Source organism: Ranitomeya imitator, chromosome 6, assembly GCF_032444005.1.
Source record: "Ranitomeya imitator isolate aRanImi1 chromosome 6, aRanImi1.pri, whole genome shotgun sequence".
Classification (NCBI taxonomy): domain Eukaryota; kingdom Metazoa; phylum Chordata; class Amphibia; order Anura; family Dendrobatidae; genus Ranitomeya; species Ranitomeya imitator.
The window spans coordinates 33,324,542-33,342,963 of NC_091287.1; the positions used below are offsets into that span (position 1 = coordinate 33,324,542).

General features: G+C 47.5%; 1 protein-coding gene across 5 annotated transcripts in view; it reads right to left on the reverse strand.

Moving 5' to 3' along the window:
* Positions 1–18,422, reverse strand: part of CDK14 (cyclin dependent kinase 14) — a 521,480-nt gene that overhangs the window by 243,865 nt on the left and 259,193 nt on the right. For all 5 annotated transcript variants that reach the window (XM_069729432.1, XM_069729431.1, XM_069729435.1 and 2 more), the window contains one exon: positions 11,417–11,510. In XM_069729432.1, coding sequence (XP_069585533.1) covers positions 11,417–11,510 — 94 coding nt within the window. The remainder of the gene's footprint in view (positions 1–11,416; positions 11,511–18,422) is intronic.

Sequence of the window (18,422 nt, forward strand, 5' to 3'; positions counted from 1 at the left end):
ACCGCTATATAGTATCCTATTTAACTATTTCCTACCGTCTGCCGCACACACGACTGACAAAGTCTTTTAGGGTAGGCGTCTGGCAAAGGGCAAGCGCATAGCGCGCACTCCTTGTTTTTTGATTTACCAGCGCTTTTTTTCCCCTACGGAAATAAACATAGGAAAAGACTGCATCAGGGTACATTCACGAAGATCTCTTACCCAGGCAGTAGCGGTAGGTACCGGTTCACTGGGGGGTCGGTCCAGATCCTTCTGTCTTAATCTGCGACTGGCCTGATTGCTGCGTCCGCGGGTCTTCTGCTGGGGGTTTGCAAGGGTCTCTGAGGATCTGTCCTGCTCCTGCTCCAGCAGACCAACGGCAGCTTCTGGTACCTCCATAGCTGCAGATGGCCATAAGCAGCTCTGCAGCAATCTTGATTAGCTATATATAGCCTTCCCCCGCCGGAACATGTGCAGGTGCATATGGTCAGTAATTACTCTCCCCCCTGCACCTGACCCTGCTCCATCCTCCCCCGCCCCTGAGCGCTCCCCCCCCTCCGCTCCCATCACAAGCAGGACGCAGTGCTTTCAGCTGAAGCCGGCCGGCGTCCGACTTCCGGTCCCGGCTGTGCCCCCTCGCCGCATCACTTCCGGAACCGGCTAGAGCGGTGAGCGACGCTCCTGGAAGCCGGGGACGGCGTCGCCGGATCCTCCAGCCGCACGCCGCCATACCGACGCCCACGTGGCCCCAGCAGTGCGGCGATCGCGGCGGAAGCCGGCAACCGAATCCGCTCCGATCCCAGAGGAGTGCGGAGGGCGTTGCCGGAGCCTGCGCCGCCCGGATGGGACCCGAGGTAGGGAGTCAGGGCACGAGAGCGAACGGAGCCCGGGGGGAAGGGGGGGAACATACTCACCTTCTGACCGCAGAGACAGCCTCCTCTGGACGCCGCTCGCCTCTGCATCGCTCACTGACGTGGAGCCCTACCCGGGCCCACCGTGGCGCTTCCAGGGACCCGCACTGCCCGAGGTAGGAGACCCCCTCGCTACCTGGGTCGGACAGCCGGCCTGGGTGCTTGATAGGAGAAACGGAAGAAAATCTGTAGGGAATCCTGTCCTCCAGGAACAGGAAACCAACTGATGCGTGGGGAGAGGTGCCGCCCTTATATATCTGTAGGTTTCCTGTTCCTGAAGGGCGGATCCCCTCTCTCCGTAGTGCTGTCATGGACGACCGAATAAACCTTCTCTCCTCCAGACGCAAAGAATGCCCCCTTGTGCCCGTCACCTTTCTTGGTATAAACAGATCCTCGGCGAGATATTTGTATTGTCCCCTTATATACTTATACATGGTTATTAGATCGCCCCTCAGTCGTCTTTTTTCTAGACTAAATAATCCTAATTTTGCTAATCTATCTGGGTATTGTAGTTCTCCCATCCCCTTTATTAATTTTGTTGCCCTCCTTTGTACTCTCTGTAGTTCCATTATATCCTTCCTGAGCACCGGTGCCCAAAACTGGACACAGTACTCCATGTGCGGTCTAACTAGGGATTTGTACAGAGGCAGTATAATGCTCTCATCATGTGTATCCAGACCTCTTTTAATGCACCCCATGATCCTGTTTGCCTTGGCAGCTGCTGCCTGGCACTGGCTGCTCCAGGTAAGTTTATCATTAACTAGGATCCCCAAGTCCTTCTCCCTGTCAGATTTACCCAGTGGTTTCCCGTTCAGTGTGTAATGGTGACATTGATTCCTTCTTCCCATGTGTATAACCTTACATTTATCATTGTTAAACCTCATCTGCCACCTTTCAGCCCAAGTTTCCAACTTATCCAGATCCATCTGTAGCAGAATACTATCTTCTCTTGTATTAACTGCTTTACATAGTTTTGTATCATCTGCAAATATCGATATTTTACTGTGTAAACCCTCTACCAGATCATTAATGAATATGTTGAAGAGAACAGGTCCCAATACTGACCCCTGCGGTACCCCACTGGTCACAGCGACCCAGTTAGAGACTATACCATTTATAACCACCCTCTGCTTTCTATCACTAAGCCAGTTACTAACCCATTTACACACAATTTCCCCCAGACCAAGCATTCTCATTTTGTGTACCAACCTCTTGTGCGGCACGGTATCAAACGCATTGGAAAAATCAAGATATACCACGTCCAATGACTCACCGTGGTCCAGCCTATAGCTTACCTCTTCATAAAAACTGATTAGATTGGTTTGACAGGAGCGATTTCTCATAAACCCATGCTGACATGGTGATATCATTATTCATTGGAAAATATGGATCAAATATGTATGACTACTGAACAAAGAGTAAGTATATTAGAAAATATGATTTTTAGGCTGTGTGCACACGTTGCAGATTTTTCGCGTTTTTTTCGCTATAAAAACGCGAAAAAAAAACGCATACATTATGCCTCCCATCATTTAGAATGCATTCCGCAATTTTTGTGCACATGATGCGTTTTTTTCTGTGAAAAAAAACCGCATCGCGGTAAAAAAACGCAGCATGTTCATTAATTTTGCGGATTTTTTGCGGATTTCCCACTATCTTATTGCATTGGAAACCTCCGGAAAAATCCGCAAAAAACGCACAAAAAACGCGAGAAAAACACAAAAAATGCATGTGGATTTCTTGCAGAAAATGTCCGGTTTTGCTCAGGAAATTTCTGCAAGAAATCCTGAACGTGTGCACATAGCCTTAAGGTTCTTAGATTTGTGTTTTCAAAATTACATACATTTATCACCTATCTATCCAAAAGGACAACTGATAAATGTATGATTCCCGGGGGTCCTGAGTATGGGGATCTCAATGTCCCTTAGAAATGAAGTTGTAGTGTGCATGATTGACCACCTCTCCATTACGTCTAAGGTTTTGCTGAAACGCATGCTTGACCACTTCTACAGGACTGATTTTACAAGCTTTCTTTGTCAATCTCAGAAGTAAATGGACCTTTGGTTGATCATGCGCGCTGCCACTCCATTCACACAGGGGACTTTGGGATCCCCATCTTCAGGGCTCATTGAACGTCCATTTTTTGTGGATGGGATATGTCCGTGTTTTTCACAGATAGAACCCGGATCTAGTATAGTTTATGAAGTAGTTCACATGATCAATTTTAAAATTGCGGAGATATGACCGATATTGATCGGAGTGCCCAATTAAAATTGGGAATGCAAGTCTATGAGTCCGTCAGAAATTAGGACAGGCTTCAATTGCCATCTGTGTGCTGTTTACTTTTAAAAGACTGATAGATATGAGAAAATGGAAAAACTTTTTTTTTTCTTTCTCGTCTGAGAAAAACTGATGAAACGCTGACCAAACGTGGATGAAACACGGATGAAGCTCGGTTGAAGCTCGGAAGAAGCTCGGAAGAAGCTCGGATGAAACTCGGATGAAACTCGGATGAAACTCGGATGAAACTCGGATGAAACTCGGATGAAACTCGGATGAAACTCGGATGAAACTCGGATGAAACTCGGATGAAACTCGGATGAAACTCGGATGAAACTCGGAACAAAATTACTGATGAAACTAGGACTGTTTCTTATATGTAAAAAAACAGACATCTGAATGACACCTTAGGCCTCATTCACACATCAATGTTTTTGATCAGTATTTCATCAGCATTTGTCTGCCAAAATCCTTGACCGCGACACCGCTAAAACGCTAGTGCATTCCCTTATCATCTCCCGCCTCGACTACTGCAACCTCCTATTCTCTGGACTCCCCTCTAGCACTCTGGCACCACTCCAATCCATCCTACACTCTGCTGCCCGACTAATCTACCTGTCTCCCCGCTATTCCCCAGCCTCTCCCCTATGTCAAGCCCTTCACTGGCTTCCTATCGCCCAGAGACTCCAGTTCAAAACCCTCACAATGACATACAAAGCCATCCACAACCTGTTTCCTCCATACATCTGTGACCTCGTCTCCCAGTACCTACCTACACGCAACCTCCAATCCTCTCAAGACCTCCTTCTCTACTCCCCTCTCATCTCTTCTTCCCACAACCGCATCCAAGACTTCTCCCGTGCTTCCCCCATACTCTGGAACTCTCTACCCCAACACATCAGACTCTCGCCTACCATAGAAACCTTCAAAAAGAACCTGAAGACCCACCTCTTCCGACAAGCCTACAGCCTGCAGTGATCCTGAAGTTACTGAACTGCCGCACAACCAGCTCTTCCCTCTCCTCGTGTATCCTCACCCACCCCCTGCAGACTGTGAGCCCTCGCGGGCAGGGTCCTCCCTCCTTATGTACTCGTGTGCCTTGTTATCTGCTCATGTTTAATGTATTTGTCTATATTTGCCCCGTATTCACATGTAAAGCGCCATGGAATAAATGGCGCTAAAAAAATGTATAATAATAATAATAAAAAAATAATAAAAAATCAGAAGTGTTTCCAAAACGCAGAACAGAGGTCAATCTTTCAATCATAGTTTTTCTCTATAACCGCCACTCCTGGTTTTGTCCCACATACACTGATGCAAAGTACTGACCAAATACTGACATGTGAATGAGGCCTTCGTGTCAATGGGCGTCCCAGTTCTAGGACAGCTAGCAATGAACTATCACCTATCCTTTGGTGATTAATATATTTAGTGGGAGAAAAAAAAACCCTATAAAATGATATTATACAGTGGGAATAGTGAGGGTTAATGAGTTCATAAGGAAAGACCTTGATGGTAATTTGATAATTTGTACAAATCCTCCTTACTTATGAGAACCCAGCATTAAAAATTTCAGAACAGATCTATTAAAAAAACAAAAAAACACTTGAAAGAGCATTTTTTAATGTTCTGTCTTCTACGCACACGAGAACCATGTATGCTGAGACCCCGCAGAAACCAGCTGTAATCTGTGTAGACATTGACAAAAAGAGTTCCGTCTCCCTGCAGTGCCCCCGGAGGGGAGATGACGTATTACACACAATGCTCATTCAAATCTATATAATGGAGTAAAGGACGAGTCCTCCAGGGGGAGAGACGCTCTTTATAACCTCTCTTCACTCCTACAAACAAATTAGTATCCTGAACAGAGGACTCCTCACTGGTAACTCAGAATTCCCCAGTGTATACCTGATGGTAAGCACATTATTTACTGTGAAAATGGTTTTAGCCAACAAGAAAGCTACATAAGCAAACTGTTGTGCTCTCTGCCCTTACAGGCTGAAAGGTACAGAGGCATGGCGCTAAAGGTGGAGATAACCGATAGCTGAATGCTTAACGGGGAGATACAAACAAGCCACTGCCTATGGCGGCAAATTACCTTCCATATAACAAAGGATATGATATATTGAATTCTGACGTGCATGCTCCTTCTTTCTCATGGTATCTTCCATTAGGGAGAGTCGGGCGACCACCATGAAAATTCGATGGTCAGCCGTTCCTGCCAAAATTGACAGGTGTATGTTGCAGCGCCCCAGAGACCTGGTCGTTGCAGTATGGCACTCTGCCACTAAGGGGAGTGATGGTACGTCTGATGGCACTAAGGAGTTCTCCTGACCAGGTATCACCAGAACACATTACACTTCACACTCCGGCCACTAGGGGGAGAAAGGCTTTATTTATTGGGCCCCTCCTCACACTGGTAAAACTAGGGGCTGGGGAGGAAGTTAGTCAGAAGCTGACTGGGTTGGATTCAGGCAACATCCTGTGGCAGGGGGTGTTGCAGGGAGAAGACACAGGGGGGTCCCTGTCAGGCGTGGGAACCTGGCAGGTGCCTAGCGAACAGAACGTAACGGAACCGCGCCTGCACACCCTGCGGCGGTATCCAGGAGAGAGACACGAAGGGAAGGATATTGTGGAACAGTGTAAACGAGATCAAGCACAAAGAAGAGCCAGTAAGAGTCGTGCCGAGAGAGAGAGAGGCAACATCTTACTGAGGCGCGTAGTCGGTGGCCGGAACACCACAGGAGTAACTGACTTCAGGCCTTACTTCAAACTCCGCCGGACAGTTAATTATAGGTTGGCTGTCTACCGTACTACACGGTGAGTCATTGGACGTGGTATATCTCGATTTTTCCAAAGCGTTTGATACCGTGCCGCACAAGAGGTTGGTACACAAAATGAGAATGCTTGGTCTGGGGGAAAATGTGTGTAAATGGGTTAGTAACTGGCTTAGTGATAGAAAGCAGAGGGTGGTTATAAATGGTATAGTCTCTAACTGGGTCGCTGTGACCAGTGGGGTACCGCAGGGGTCAGTATTGGGACCTGTTCTCTTCAACATATTCATTAATGATCTGGTAGAAGGTTTACACAGTAAAATATCGATATTTGCAGATGATACAAAACTATGTAAAGCAGTTAATACAAGAGAAGATAGTATTCTGCTACAGATGGATCTGGATAAGTTGGAAACTTGGGCTGAAAGGTGGCAGATGAGGTTTAACAATGATAAATGTAAGGTTATACACATGGGAAGAAGGAATCAATGTCACCATTACACACTGAACGGGAAACCACTGGGTAAATCTGACAGGGAGAAGGACTTGGGGATCCTAGTTAATGATAAACTTACCTGGAGCAGCCAGTGCCAGGCAGCAGCTGCCAAGGCAAACAGGATCATGGGGTGCATTAAAAGAGGTCTGGATACACATGATGAGAGCATTATACTGCCTCTGTACAAATCCCTAGTTAGACCGCACATGGAGTACTGTGTCCAGTTTTGGGCACCGGTGCTCAGGAAGGATATAATGGAACTAGAGAGAGTACAAAGGAGGGCAACAAAATTAATAAAGGGGATGGGAGAACTACAATACCCAGATAGATTAGCGAAATTAGGATTATTTAGTCTAGAAAAAAGACGACTGAGGGGCGATCTAATAACCATGTATAAGTATATAAGGGGACAATACAAATATCTCGCTGAGGATCTGTTTATACCAAGGAAGGTGACGGGCACAAGGGGGCATTCTTTGCGTCTGGAGGAGAGAAGGTTTTTCCACCAACATAGAAGAGGATTCTTTACTGTTAGGGCAGTGAGAATCTGGAATTGCTTGCCTGAGGAGGTGGTGATGGCGAACTCAGTCGAGGGGTTCAAGAGAGGCCTGGATGTCTTCCTGGAGCAGAACAATATTGTATCATACAATTAGGTTCTGTAGAAGGACGTAGATCTGGGGATTTATTATGATGGAATATAGGCTGAACTGGATGGACAAATGTCTTTTTTCGGCCTTACTAACTATGTTACTATGTTACTATGTTACCTACGAAGACATAGGGGGCAACGCGTGGAGAGGTGCGTCTCTAGGGTCCGGAAGAGCTCCGAGCCTTCCCGTCATAGGGGTGCGTCCTAGCCATAACATACCTGGGGGACGTTAGAAACTAGCAACATCTGGAACCAAAGAACGAGAGAGAGCTGTAGAGAACGAACGAACGAGAACAGCAGTTGTGAGGACTATTCCGAATGCTCAGCAGGGTAGGACTACAACACACAGGCGCTAGTGGTGGGCAACGATTTCCATCTGCGAAGGAAACTCTGGAAGTGCCCATCGGACCGGCCAGTCTCAGATAGCCCTGTTAAGCGTGCTCTGGATTGAGGATTCTGAAGCCTACATTAAAGAGGTAAAGAGACTGCAACCTTGTGTCCTCGTTATTGACTGCACCTCACACCATCACCATCCACCTTACTGGGAAGCCCTGGGGACACACTTCACCTGTGGGAAGGTATACCATCCAGCTGCCATTCCATCACCCCAGCGGACCCCATAGCAGCGTCGGTCACCCTGATCGAACACCACAGGTGACGTCACGAACCCCTGACAGACTCATATCACCTTTACTGGACGCCCCTTAGCAGGGTCGCGGACCGGGTCTAGCCACCGTGACAGCCTCAGCACCGAACCAGAGAGGCCCGGTACCGAGAACTCGTGGCCCTGTGTCTGGGGGCGATCCATATGTCCCTTGTCACTATCAGTGGGGCAAGGCAAGTATTTTGTGCCCCTTAACCTGTGGCCCTTTAGTACTCTCTTCTACCAGTACAGATTGAACCCCTCATCTCTCAAACATATGTATTATAGTTCTATTTGTTCTGCTTTCTGTTGCAATAACATTTGTAAAATAAAGTGATGTATTCTAAAAAAAAATTTTTTATCCCATTCAACCCCAAATTAAGATTAGAAAAAGTATTTTAACATTTGTGCATTTTTATTATTTTTTAATGTTTATTTTTACATGGGATCATTTTTTTTTTATTATTTGGGGCAGCTGTTGGAGGTTGTGGGAGAGCGCAGTGCAGTGCACGTGATTCAGTATTGTCTTCGTTCACAAATTAGCGGCTCAACCTCTGTTATTTTGGTTGCTGCCTATACAGAGCGCAGAAGCCGAGATTGGTTAGTTATTATCGGCTGCTGCGCTCCGCATAGGCAGAGAGTGAGATGACATCTCCATTCACTGTACCGGGAGATATTCCATCTCACTCACTTTCTATGTAGAGCACAGCAGCGAATGTCAAACTCATCTGGCCGGTGTGGGAATTGCAATATTTCTATTTTTTAATTTTCATACACATTGTGAAAAGGAAGCAAAAAAAAAAAATGGTCAAAATGTAAAAAAGAAAAATACATTTAACAGAAAAACCCGATTTAAACAATATGTTGTTTTCTGATAAAACATTCTATTGAACACAGGACATGGACAGAGGTTGCTTTGGCTGAGAGCAGAACCTGCGCCGTTACCTGGAGCGGCGTCATTATAGGTCGCCCCCTCTCCAGTCCTAGCAGTGATTACACCATCACCCCTCGCCCCGCCGCCGCCGCCATCATCTGGCGGACTGCTGCACGCTCCTCGCTCATGGCTGTTGTTGGATAGTAAATGGTGCGTGAGACATAAAGAGCCAACACAACCGAATTCTCCGAGGTCGGGACGCGGAGCGATTGACGGATGAGACGCGTTATGAGAATCAGCAGAGAATAAATCATTTCAGGACGAAGGTGTCACCGACGGACGTGCGGCCAAACGTCGCCTGCAAATCCCACTAAGAACTACAGAGGGGCGGCAGCATCACCCCCCGAGGATGAGCCGGACTAATAGCACAAATCACAGATTATTCATATGTTTGACATTTCTTAGGCTTTGTAGAATCACAATTACTCAACGGGATACGTGTTATATTGTTCTCTCCAAATTAAAGGGCTTTTGCAAGAAGCGAAAAACATGGCTGCTTTCTTCCAAAATTGGCGCCCCATCTGTCCCTGTACAGTTCAGTTCTACTAACTTTAATGAAGCAGAGGTGTAATACTCTACAACTAAGACAAAGCAGTCATGGTTTTCTATACAATCCCTTTACAGGGTATGTGTCCTCAGAAAATTACCTGTTAAATTTTTTTTTTCCAAATTTTCAAATTATTATTTTTTTATTTAACAATAATTTTTTTTTTCTTTTCAATATTATAATTTTTTATTAAAAATAAAAAAAAAATATAGAAACCTGATAGTCTCAGTTGCCGGTGTGAAAACTTTTTCAGACTCTAACTTCTTATTTCAGCAAATTCACACGGACGTTAGCAGCAATGAACTGGCTCTGTCCTTATCTTTTGTATTGGTGGATCCTGTGTTATCTATTGTATATAGAGGTGTTATCAGTCATTGTACAGGAGGAGGAGGAGGTGAGTTGTGACATCTATTGTGAATGGTGGATCCTGTGTTATCTACTGTATATAGAGGTGTTATCAGTCATTGTACAGGAGGAGGAGGTGAGCTGTGACATCACCTATTGTGAATGATGGATCCTGTGTTATCTACTGTATATAGAGGTGTTATCAGTCATTGTACAGGAGGAGGAGGAGGAGGTGAGTTGTGACATCTATTGTGAATGGTGGATCCTGTGTTATCTACTGTATATAGAGGTGTTATCAGTCATTGTACAGGAGGAGGAGGTGAGCTGTGACATCACCTATTGTGAATGGTGGATCCTGTGTTATCTACTGTATATAGAGGTGCTATTAGTCATTGTAATCCTGCCTCTGTTGATAATAAGACTGTCTTCCAGAAAGTATACACCGGGTTTAAACAGTTCAATTTCTAAGGACACACTCCCTTTAAGTTTAAAAGCAGTTGGAAATCAGCTTTATGAGGTTTTTTTTTCCAGAAACCGCGCCACTCTTGTCCACGGGTTATGGTCTTATATTAAATAACTTAACATTTCAATACTTCGGACTGTTACAGGCAGCAACAGCAGTTATGCATATTGTTTGTACATTTTATATCTTTTTATACAATCAGTTGAAAAAGTGTTGATTTTTTCACTTTTATTGTTTAATTGCTTTTCTAATAAATTTTGGAACATTGATTTTTTATTTGTCCCACCAGGGGACTCGAACATGTATAATACACTTTCATTAGGCGCACAGGTGCCGCTGTGACCGATACTAATACTGGACTGCAGCACCTAAAGGGGTTCACACGTCAGGTGCCATCCGCTGCGCATGGATCAAGCTCAGATACTGGGCCCGCTCCGTAAATTTGATGGTGCCTTCCACCATATATAAATGACAGATGTTACAGATGGAGATTTGGAGCTCTGTTTCAGGAAAATGGCTTGGACCACTATACTGGTTAAAAAAAATTAAAGGGTATGTCCAGTCTTTGCAAGGTGTATGAAGCTATGCCTAGTGAACTAGGGCTTTTTTAGACTCTTATCTCCTGTCCTTCACAATTACATTAGAACACGCTCATTAGACGCTTCAATACAAAGGATATTATCAGAGTCTGTTCATTGCTGCTAATGTGCATGTGCATTTCCTGAAACAACAGGAAGTTAGAGTTTAAGAAAAGCCCCAGTGGCCAGTGGGGGAATTGCAATATTCCTCATGATGGGTCTTCCATTTCAGATCAGAGGAGGTTCGACATCCAGGATCACCACAGATCATCATTTAGAGCAGGTCCTGTGTTGGCTGGAAGTGAACGGTTTATGGAGTCTGAACATCCCAGCTGTAAGAAGACCTGTTACCAGCTGATCTATATTGGTCCCAGGTCTCAGGCTTAGCCTAATGATGGTCCACCAATAACAGAAAAATCTGAAATTTATGCTCTAGTTTCGGGCAGGATGGCAGAGAGCCTATCAGCAAGGGAAAAAGTGTCCAGCCAAAATAACGCCTGGGACTACTCTCTCGGCTGATGGCAGTTATCATATCCCAAATAATCCCTCTTCCCTTCCCCAAATGCAAAATGAAACCCATATTCATTCCCAATCGTGGCAGGATCCACAGACTCAGATATGTATTATTTATTGCATATCATACTTAATATGACAGCAACAAGGGCACGGGAGGAATACATTTCCAGGAACCCCATGAATGTATCTATATGGAAAAATAAAAAAATCTGCATTTACGGAAAAATGTCAATCTTATATCTCATGAATAATAAATGTCATCAACACACGATAAAAAAAAAAATTAATAAAAAAAACTCACCAGAAATATTCTTTCCAGTTGGTCCTGTATGTCTTTCATTCCTGGAAAGGCCGCGACGCCCTGGATCATCTCTATGAATATGCATCCTACTCCCCTGTCATTGAAAAAAGAAATAGGTAATTGTCAATTGCGGTTTGTCAAAAACGGCGGCGCAGCATCAGCACGCGGGGGCTAGTGGGTTATTGTCACTGCCCTATGTGATCTGCTGGAAGAAATAGCAAGTAAAATACATTTATATCAAGTGCATAAAACTGGACAAATCCTACATGAGAAAAACTCCTTAAAATTCATTTAGGACAGATCTGCTCAAATCGCCCGGAAGATTTTACTTGATCCGAATAAAATCTGCCCTGAAAGGATTATTAGGATCTGAGGTCTCTTTATAATGACCTTCTTTTTGGCCCACCCTTCACTGGTCCTGCCCCTGCAGAACCCAGCCTGTTACTCTGCTCTCTACGGATTGGTCTTTGGTCTAGAACTTCAAGGGTTTGTCCAAACTCTATTGTCGGGTGTCCCGGGACCAGGGGCTCCTTCCTTGCCTTTAACGGTAGGAGCAGGGCCGTATTTGCCACTAGGCACTCGAGGGCACGTGCCTAGGGCGGTGACGATGCGGGGGGGGCGGCACCAGAGCAGGTTTTTTTTTTTTTCTTTCTAAAGTCCGGCGGCCGGGTCACTAAACCCCCCCTCCGCCCGCCCACCCTTGCCATCATACATGTTTGTATGTAGAGTGGTCATGTAGAGTTATTATCATGGTAGGTAGTAGGTACATTATTTATACTCACCTAGCTGGCTCCAGCGATGCCTGGTCTGGTCTCCGCGTCCGCCGGCGGCAGCTCGTCCTATGAGAGCGGTCAGGTGGTACCGCTACATTAAGGTCATGAATATGCACATATTCATGACCTTTAATGAGCAGTACCACCTGACCGCTCTCACAGGACGAGCTGCCGCCGGCGGGACACAGACGTGAAGAGAGAGTTCCTGCGCGCGCGGTATGGCAAGGAGTCGGACGGTTAGTCGGAGTCGGTGAGTATTGTGACACACAGCCAGGGTGGGAGGACGGCAGGGGGAGACCGTGAAGGAGGACCGGCGTGGACAGACAAGGAGCAGCGAGGCATGGGAGCGCGGAGCGGCGGGGAGCCTCAGCCGACAGCCGAAGATGAGCCATAAATGATGGAGCAGCCTGGGGGCGGCTGGCAAGGGGGGGGGGAGAGAGATGATGACGCCGCATCATCATCTCTCCCCCCCCTGCCCTGGCCAGCCGCCCCCAGGCTCCACGCCCATGCATGGAGCCTGGGGGCGGCTGGCCAGTGGGGAAGAGATGAAGATAAGCCATGATGGAGCAGCCTGGGGGCGGCTGGCCAGGGGGGGGAGAGATGAAGATGAGCCATGATGGAGCAGCCTGGGGGCGGCTGGCCAGGGGGGGAGAGATGAAGATGAGCCATGATGGAGCAGCTTGGGGGCGGCAGGCCAGGGGGGGAGAGAGATGAAGATGAGCCATGATGGAGCAGCCTGGGGGCGGCTGGCCAGGGGGGGAGAGAGATGAAGATGAGCCATGATGGAGCAGCCTGGGGGCGGCAGGCCAGGGGGGGAGAGATGAAGATGAGCCATGATGGAGCAGCCTGGGGGCGGCTGGCCAGGGGGGGGGAGAGATTGAGATGAGCCATGATGGAGCAGCCTGGGGGCGGCTGGCCAGGGGGGGAGAGATGAAGATGAGCCAGGATGGAGCAGCCTGGGGGCGGCTGGCCAGGGGGGGGGAGAGATGAAGATGAGCCATGATGGAGCAGCCTGGGGGCGGCTGGCCAGGGGGGGGGAGAGATGAAGATGAGCCATGATGGAGCAGCCTGGGGGCGGCTGGCCAGGGGGGGAGAGAGATGAAGATAAGCCATGATGGAGCAGCCTGGGGGCGGCTGGCCAGGGGGGGGGGGGAAGAGATGAAGATGAGCCATGATGGAGCAGCCTGGGGGCGGCTGGCCAGGGGGGGGGGGAGAGATGAAGATAAGCCATGATGGAGCAGCCTGGGGGCGGCTGGCCAGGGGGGGGGGAGATGAAGATGAGCCATGATGGAGCAGCCTGGGGGCGGATGGCCAGGGGGGGGGAGAGAGATGAAGATGAGCCATGATGGAGCAGCCTGGGGGCGGCTGGCCAGGGGGGGGAGAGATGAAGATGAGCCATGATGGAGCAGCCTGGGGGCGGCTGGCCAGGGGGGGGGGGAGATGAAGATGAGCCATGATGGAGCAGCCTGGGGGCGGATGGCCAGGGGGGGGGAGAGAGATGAAGATGAGCCATGATGGAGCAGCCTGGGGGCGGCTGGCCAGGGGGGGAGAGAGATGAAGATGAGCCATGATGGAGCAGCCTGGGGGCGGCTGGCCAGGGGGGGGGAGAGATGATGATGATGCGGCGTCATCATCTCCCCCCCCCGGCCAGCTGCCCCCAGGCTCCACGCCCATGCATGGAGCCTGGGGGCGGCTGGCCAGGGGGGGAGATGAAGATGACCGGGGGGGGGGGGGGAGATGATGACGCCCATGCATGGAGCCTGGGGGCGGCTGGCCAGAGGGGAGAGATGACGAGCCATGCAAGATGGGAGCGGGGCCGGCGATGAGCCACGCCTACAGGGGGGGTATGGGAGATGAGCCAGAGCCACCCATGTCCCCCTCCCTGTATGCAGGGGGTGGCTCTAGCTCATCTCCCATCCCCCCATGTACGCCTGGCTCATGTCCCCCTCACTGTATGCAGGGGTGGCTCTGGCTCATCTCCCATCCCACCTATGCGTGGCTCATGACCCCCTCCCTGTATGCAGGGGTGGCTCAGCTCAGCCTCTGGCTCATCTCCCATTCCCCCCTATGCATCGCTCATGTGACATGAGCCACGCATAGGGGTGGATGGGAGATGAGCCAGAGGCTGAGCCACCCCTGCATACAGTGAGGGGGACATGAGCCACGCATGGGGGGGGGGGGATGGGAGATGAGCCAGAGCCACCCCTGCATACAGTGGGGGGACATGAGCCACACATAGGGGAGACGGGAGATGAGCCAGAGGCTGAGCTGAGCCACCCCTGCATACAGGGAGGGGGACATGAGCCAATGATAGGGGGGATGGGAGATGAGCCAGAGGCTGAGCCACCCCTGCATACAGTGAGGGGGACATGAGCCACGCATAGGGGGGATGTGAGATGAACCAGCGCCACCCATGCATACAGGAGGGGGAGAGATGAGCCATGCATGATGGGAGCGGGGAGCCGATGAGCCATGCATACAGGGAGGAGGGGGAGATGAGCCATGCATACAGGGAGGAGGGGGAGATGAGCCATGCATACAGGATTGGAGGGGGGGAGATGAGCCATGCATACATGGGGGGAGAGATGTTTCGTGCATGATGGGAGCGGGGAGCCGATGAGCCATGCATGGAAGGGAGATGAGCCATGCATACAGGATGGGAGGGGGGTGGGCCATTATACATTATGCGTGGAGCATCATATGTGGCCATTATACAGTATGGAGCATCATGTGTGGCCTTTATACAGTATGGAGCATCATGTGTGGCCTTTATACAGTATGGATCATGTGTGGCCATTATACAGTATGGAGCATCATTTGTGGCCATTATACGGTATTGAGCATCATGTGGGGCCATTATACAGTATGGAAAACTGTGTGTGGCCATTATACAGTATGGAGCACCATGTGTGGTGGCTGTTATACAGTATTGAGCATCATGTGTGGCTATTATGTGTGGCCATATTTTTTTTTGTTTATAATTATTGTATATAAAACAGTGTGATCAGCAGTGCTAAATGGCTGTGGTTGGGACGTGGATATGGGTGTGACTGGTTGTGAAATGGGTGTAGTCCGAGGCGTGGCCTAAAATTTGCCGCTGCGCACTACGCATGCCGCAAACTTTATACCTCCTTCCCTTCTTCAAAAGTTGGGAGGTATGGTACCACATTTGCCAGATCACGGCAAGTGCCGCAAATCCCATAAGGAATGAATGAGGCCGAACGCAGTGTTGCTGTAAGTGATCCGTTACATGGCAGATGCAGAAAAACTGCCGGATCTGCTGCAAAAGGCGACTTTCACATCAGCGATTCTTGCCAAAGTCACTGCCGATAGTGTCATACTCACCAATGGGGGAGGCAGCACTAAAAGTGCCTAGGGCAGCAGAAACTCTAAATACGGCCCTGGGTAGGAGGCGCCCTAGCTTGTCCTGTTACCCGGATTACTTCTGATGGTGAAGACGCCGGGGTGCCCCGTACCTTGCCTTAGCTCCTAAATCCGCCCTCAGGCAGTACCCTTCTCACACGCAAGGAAGAGCGGAGTAGTAGTGTACTATAATACACCAACAAGATTATCCAGATAATACGAACGAGGATAAAGGAAAATACCAATCATACAAATGTACTCTCACAAACAACGGAGGTAAACACCAGGGAGTGGAGGATGGGGGAAAACCAAAGTACGAGAAGAAGGAAAATTATCACACACTCAAAACCTAGCAACAGTCACAGATAAATCCACCAAACACCTTCTCCAAAAAACACCAACAACTTCCAGCCATGCAGCAAACGCTAACTCTGACAATTAGTGCTAGCCAGGGTCCAGATTATATAGGAGATGGGCATGGCCAACAGTGCACAGCTGAGAGCCTTAATGTAGGAAAGCTTCCAGGAGCTCTCAACTGAGCATATTAACCCCTGCACTGCTAAAAGAAACACACAGTTTAATATGAAGGTGAAGAGCTTCTAGTCAGTACAGGAGTAGGAAAAATCAGATGCTGTGATCTTATGGCACCTCTCTGTCACGATAAACCTGTGACAGGGATGCATGGGAGCATTGCACATCATTGATATCAATTACATTTTTGGCGTACCACAAAACCAATGGGGCGCAAAGCATGTCACAGTCATACCTATGAGACCATGCATATTTTGGGAGAAAAAAAAACAGCAAAGGGGTATTTGCGTTTGATAAAATCCCTGCTCCCTGGATGCAGTTTATATATACATAAAAAAAACATTACTTTGCTCACCCTCCCCAGGTCTAAGTGCTGAGTTCCCACCAATACTCACAGTGTCTGCAGCACTGATGTCACGCCAACCATTGACAACGTCAACTGGCGCAGCAACGCTAAAGTCAGTGATTGACTGCAGCAGTACAGATAATAAAAGATACTGAAAGGAGCAGTGGAGACTCAGCGTTGGACCTGGGGAGGGTAAGTAAAGTATATATAAAAAACTGCAGCCCGGAGAGAGGGTTTTTCCGAAACTGAAAAAAATATCTTTAATTTATTTCTCTCCAAATATTTTGATAGATGGTAAGATAAAAAAAAAAAAAAATTACTAATCACGTGCTATGAGTACAGTAAATTGGAAAAGCAGGTGATTATATATAATGTTCCATCTGTCCCGGCTGATTACTAGAGAAGCCGCATTGATTAAACTGCCAGTCATAATTTACGCTCCTTAGAGGTCTATTACACAGCAAGAGCCACAATAAATCTTCGTCAATGGCTTATATAATCAGGAATGAAAACAAGTTCAGTAAAAAAAAAATCAAGTTCTAAAACTTTCATTACCAGATGGAATTGTAATTTCCCAGAGAGACTTTCTGCAGTCACTGTCCAGGTCTAACAGGAGCAGAATGTTGTCACACGGACTATAAATACCAAAATACCAGGTCAGACTTAATAAAGGGACACAAAAGCTAAAGACAAGATTCTAAAATTCACAGAAGAATTCGCTCTAATTATTTACATGTTCTCGCTCCTATTCTTTCTGTGTACAGGAGAAATCCCCAATGGCCGGCAAGCAGGCTGCGTCTCCTACATTACAGGACCTTAATGTGGTGGAATGTATCACTATAGCAATTAGAGGAAAAGATAGAACTAAATGAAAAAGATAGGAAGCAAACAGATATAAAACTTAGAAAGTAAAAAAGAAGGACAAAGGAAAAGATAAAGAGAGAATAGAAAGAAAGAAAGAAAGAAAGAAAGAAAGAAAGAAAGAAAGAAAGAAAGAAAGAAAGAAAGAAAGGAAGAAGGAAAAAAAGAAAATGAAAGAGAAAAAGAAAGAAGAAAAAAGAAAGAAAGAAAGAAAGAAAGAAAGAAAGAAAGAAAGAAAGAAAGAAAGAAAGAAAGAAAGAAAGAAGGAAGGAAAAAAAGAAAATGAAAGAGAAGAAGATAGAAAGAAGAAAAAAAGAAAGAAAGAAAGAAAGAAAGAAAGAAAGAAAGAAAGAAAGAAAGAAAGAAAGAAAGAAAGAAAGAAAGAAAGAAAAAGAAAGGCAGGCAATGTGTCAAATGATGAAAAGAGAGCTAAAGAGAGAAAAGGAAGGAAAAAACGAAAGTGAAAGAAAAATTAAAAAAAAAAGGACTGAAAGGAAGGAAACAAAGAAAATAACAGAGAAAAGGAAAGGAAAGAAAAAAATAAAGAGGAAAAAGACTGGAAGAAGAAAGAAAGAAGAAGGGAAAAAATTAAAGGGAACCTGTCAGCAAATTTTGCCGCTATAAGATGCTGCCACTGCCTTCCAGGGCTTATCTACAGCATTCTGTGATGCATTCTGTGATGCTGTAGATAAGCCCCCGATGTATCCTGAAAGATGAGAAAAATATGTTTTATTATACTCACCCTGGAAGGCGGTCCGGTCCGATGGATGTCACAGGTCGTGGTCCGGCGCCTCCCATCTTCTTGCGACACCGCCCTCCTGCTTCTTCATCGCTCCCCGGCATCGGCGCTCCTGCGCAGGCGTACTTATGTCATGTTGAGGGCAGAGCAAAGTACTGCAGTGCGCAGGCGCCGTGAAAGGTCCGAGAGGCCCAGCGCCTGCGCACTGCAGTACTTTGCTCTGCCCTCAACATGACAGATAAGTACGCCTGCGCAGGAGCGCCGATGCCAGGAAGCGATGAAGAAGCAGGAGGGCGGCGTCGCCGCAAGAAGATGGGAGGCACCGGACCGGACCTGCAACACTCATTGGCTCGGACCGCCTTCCAGGGTGAGTACAATAAAACTTATTTTTCT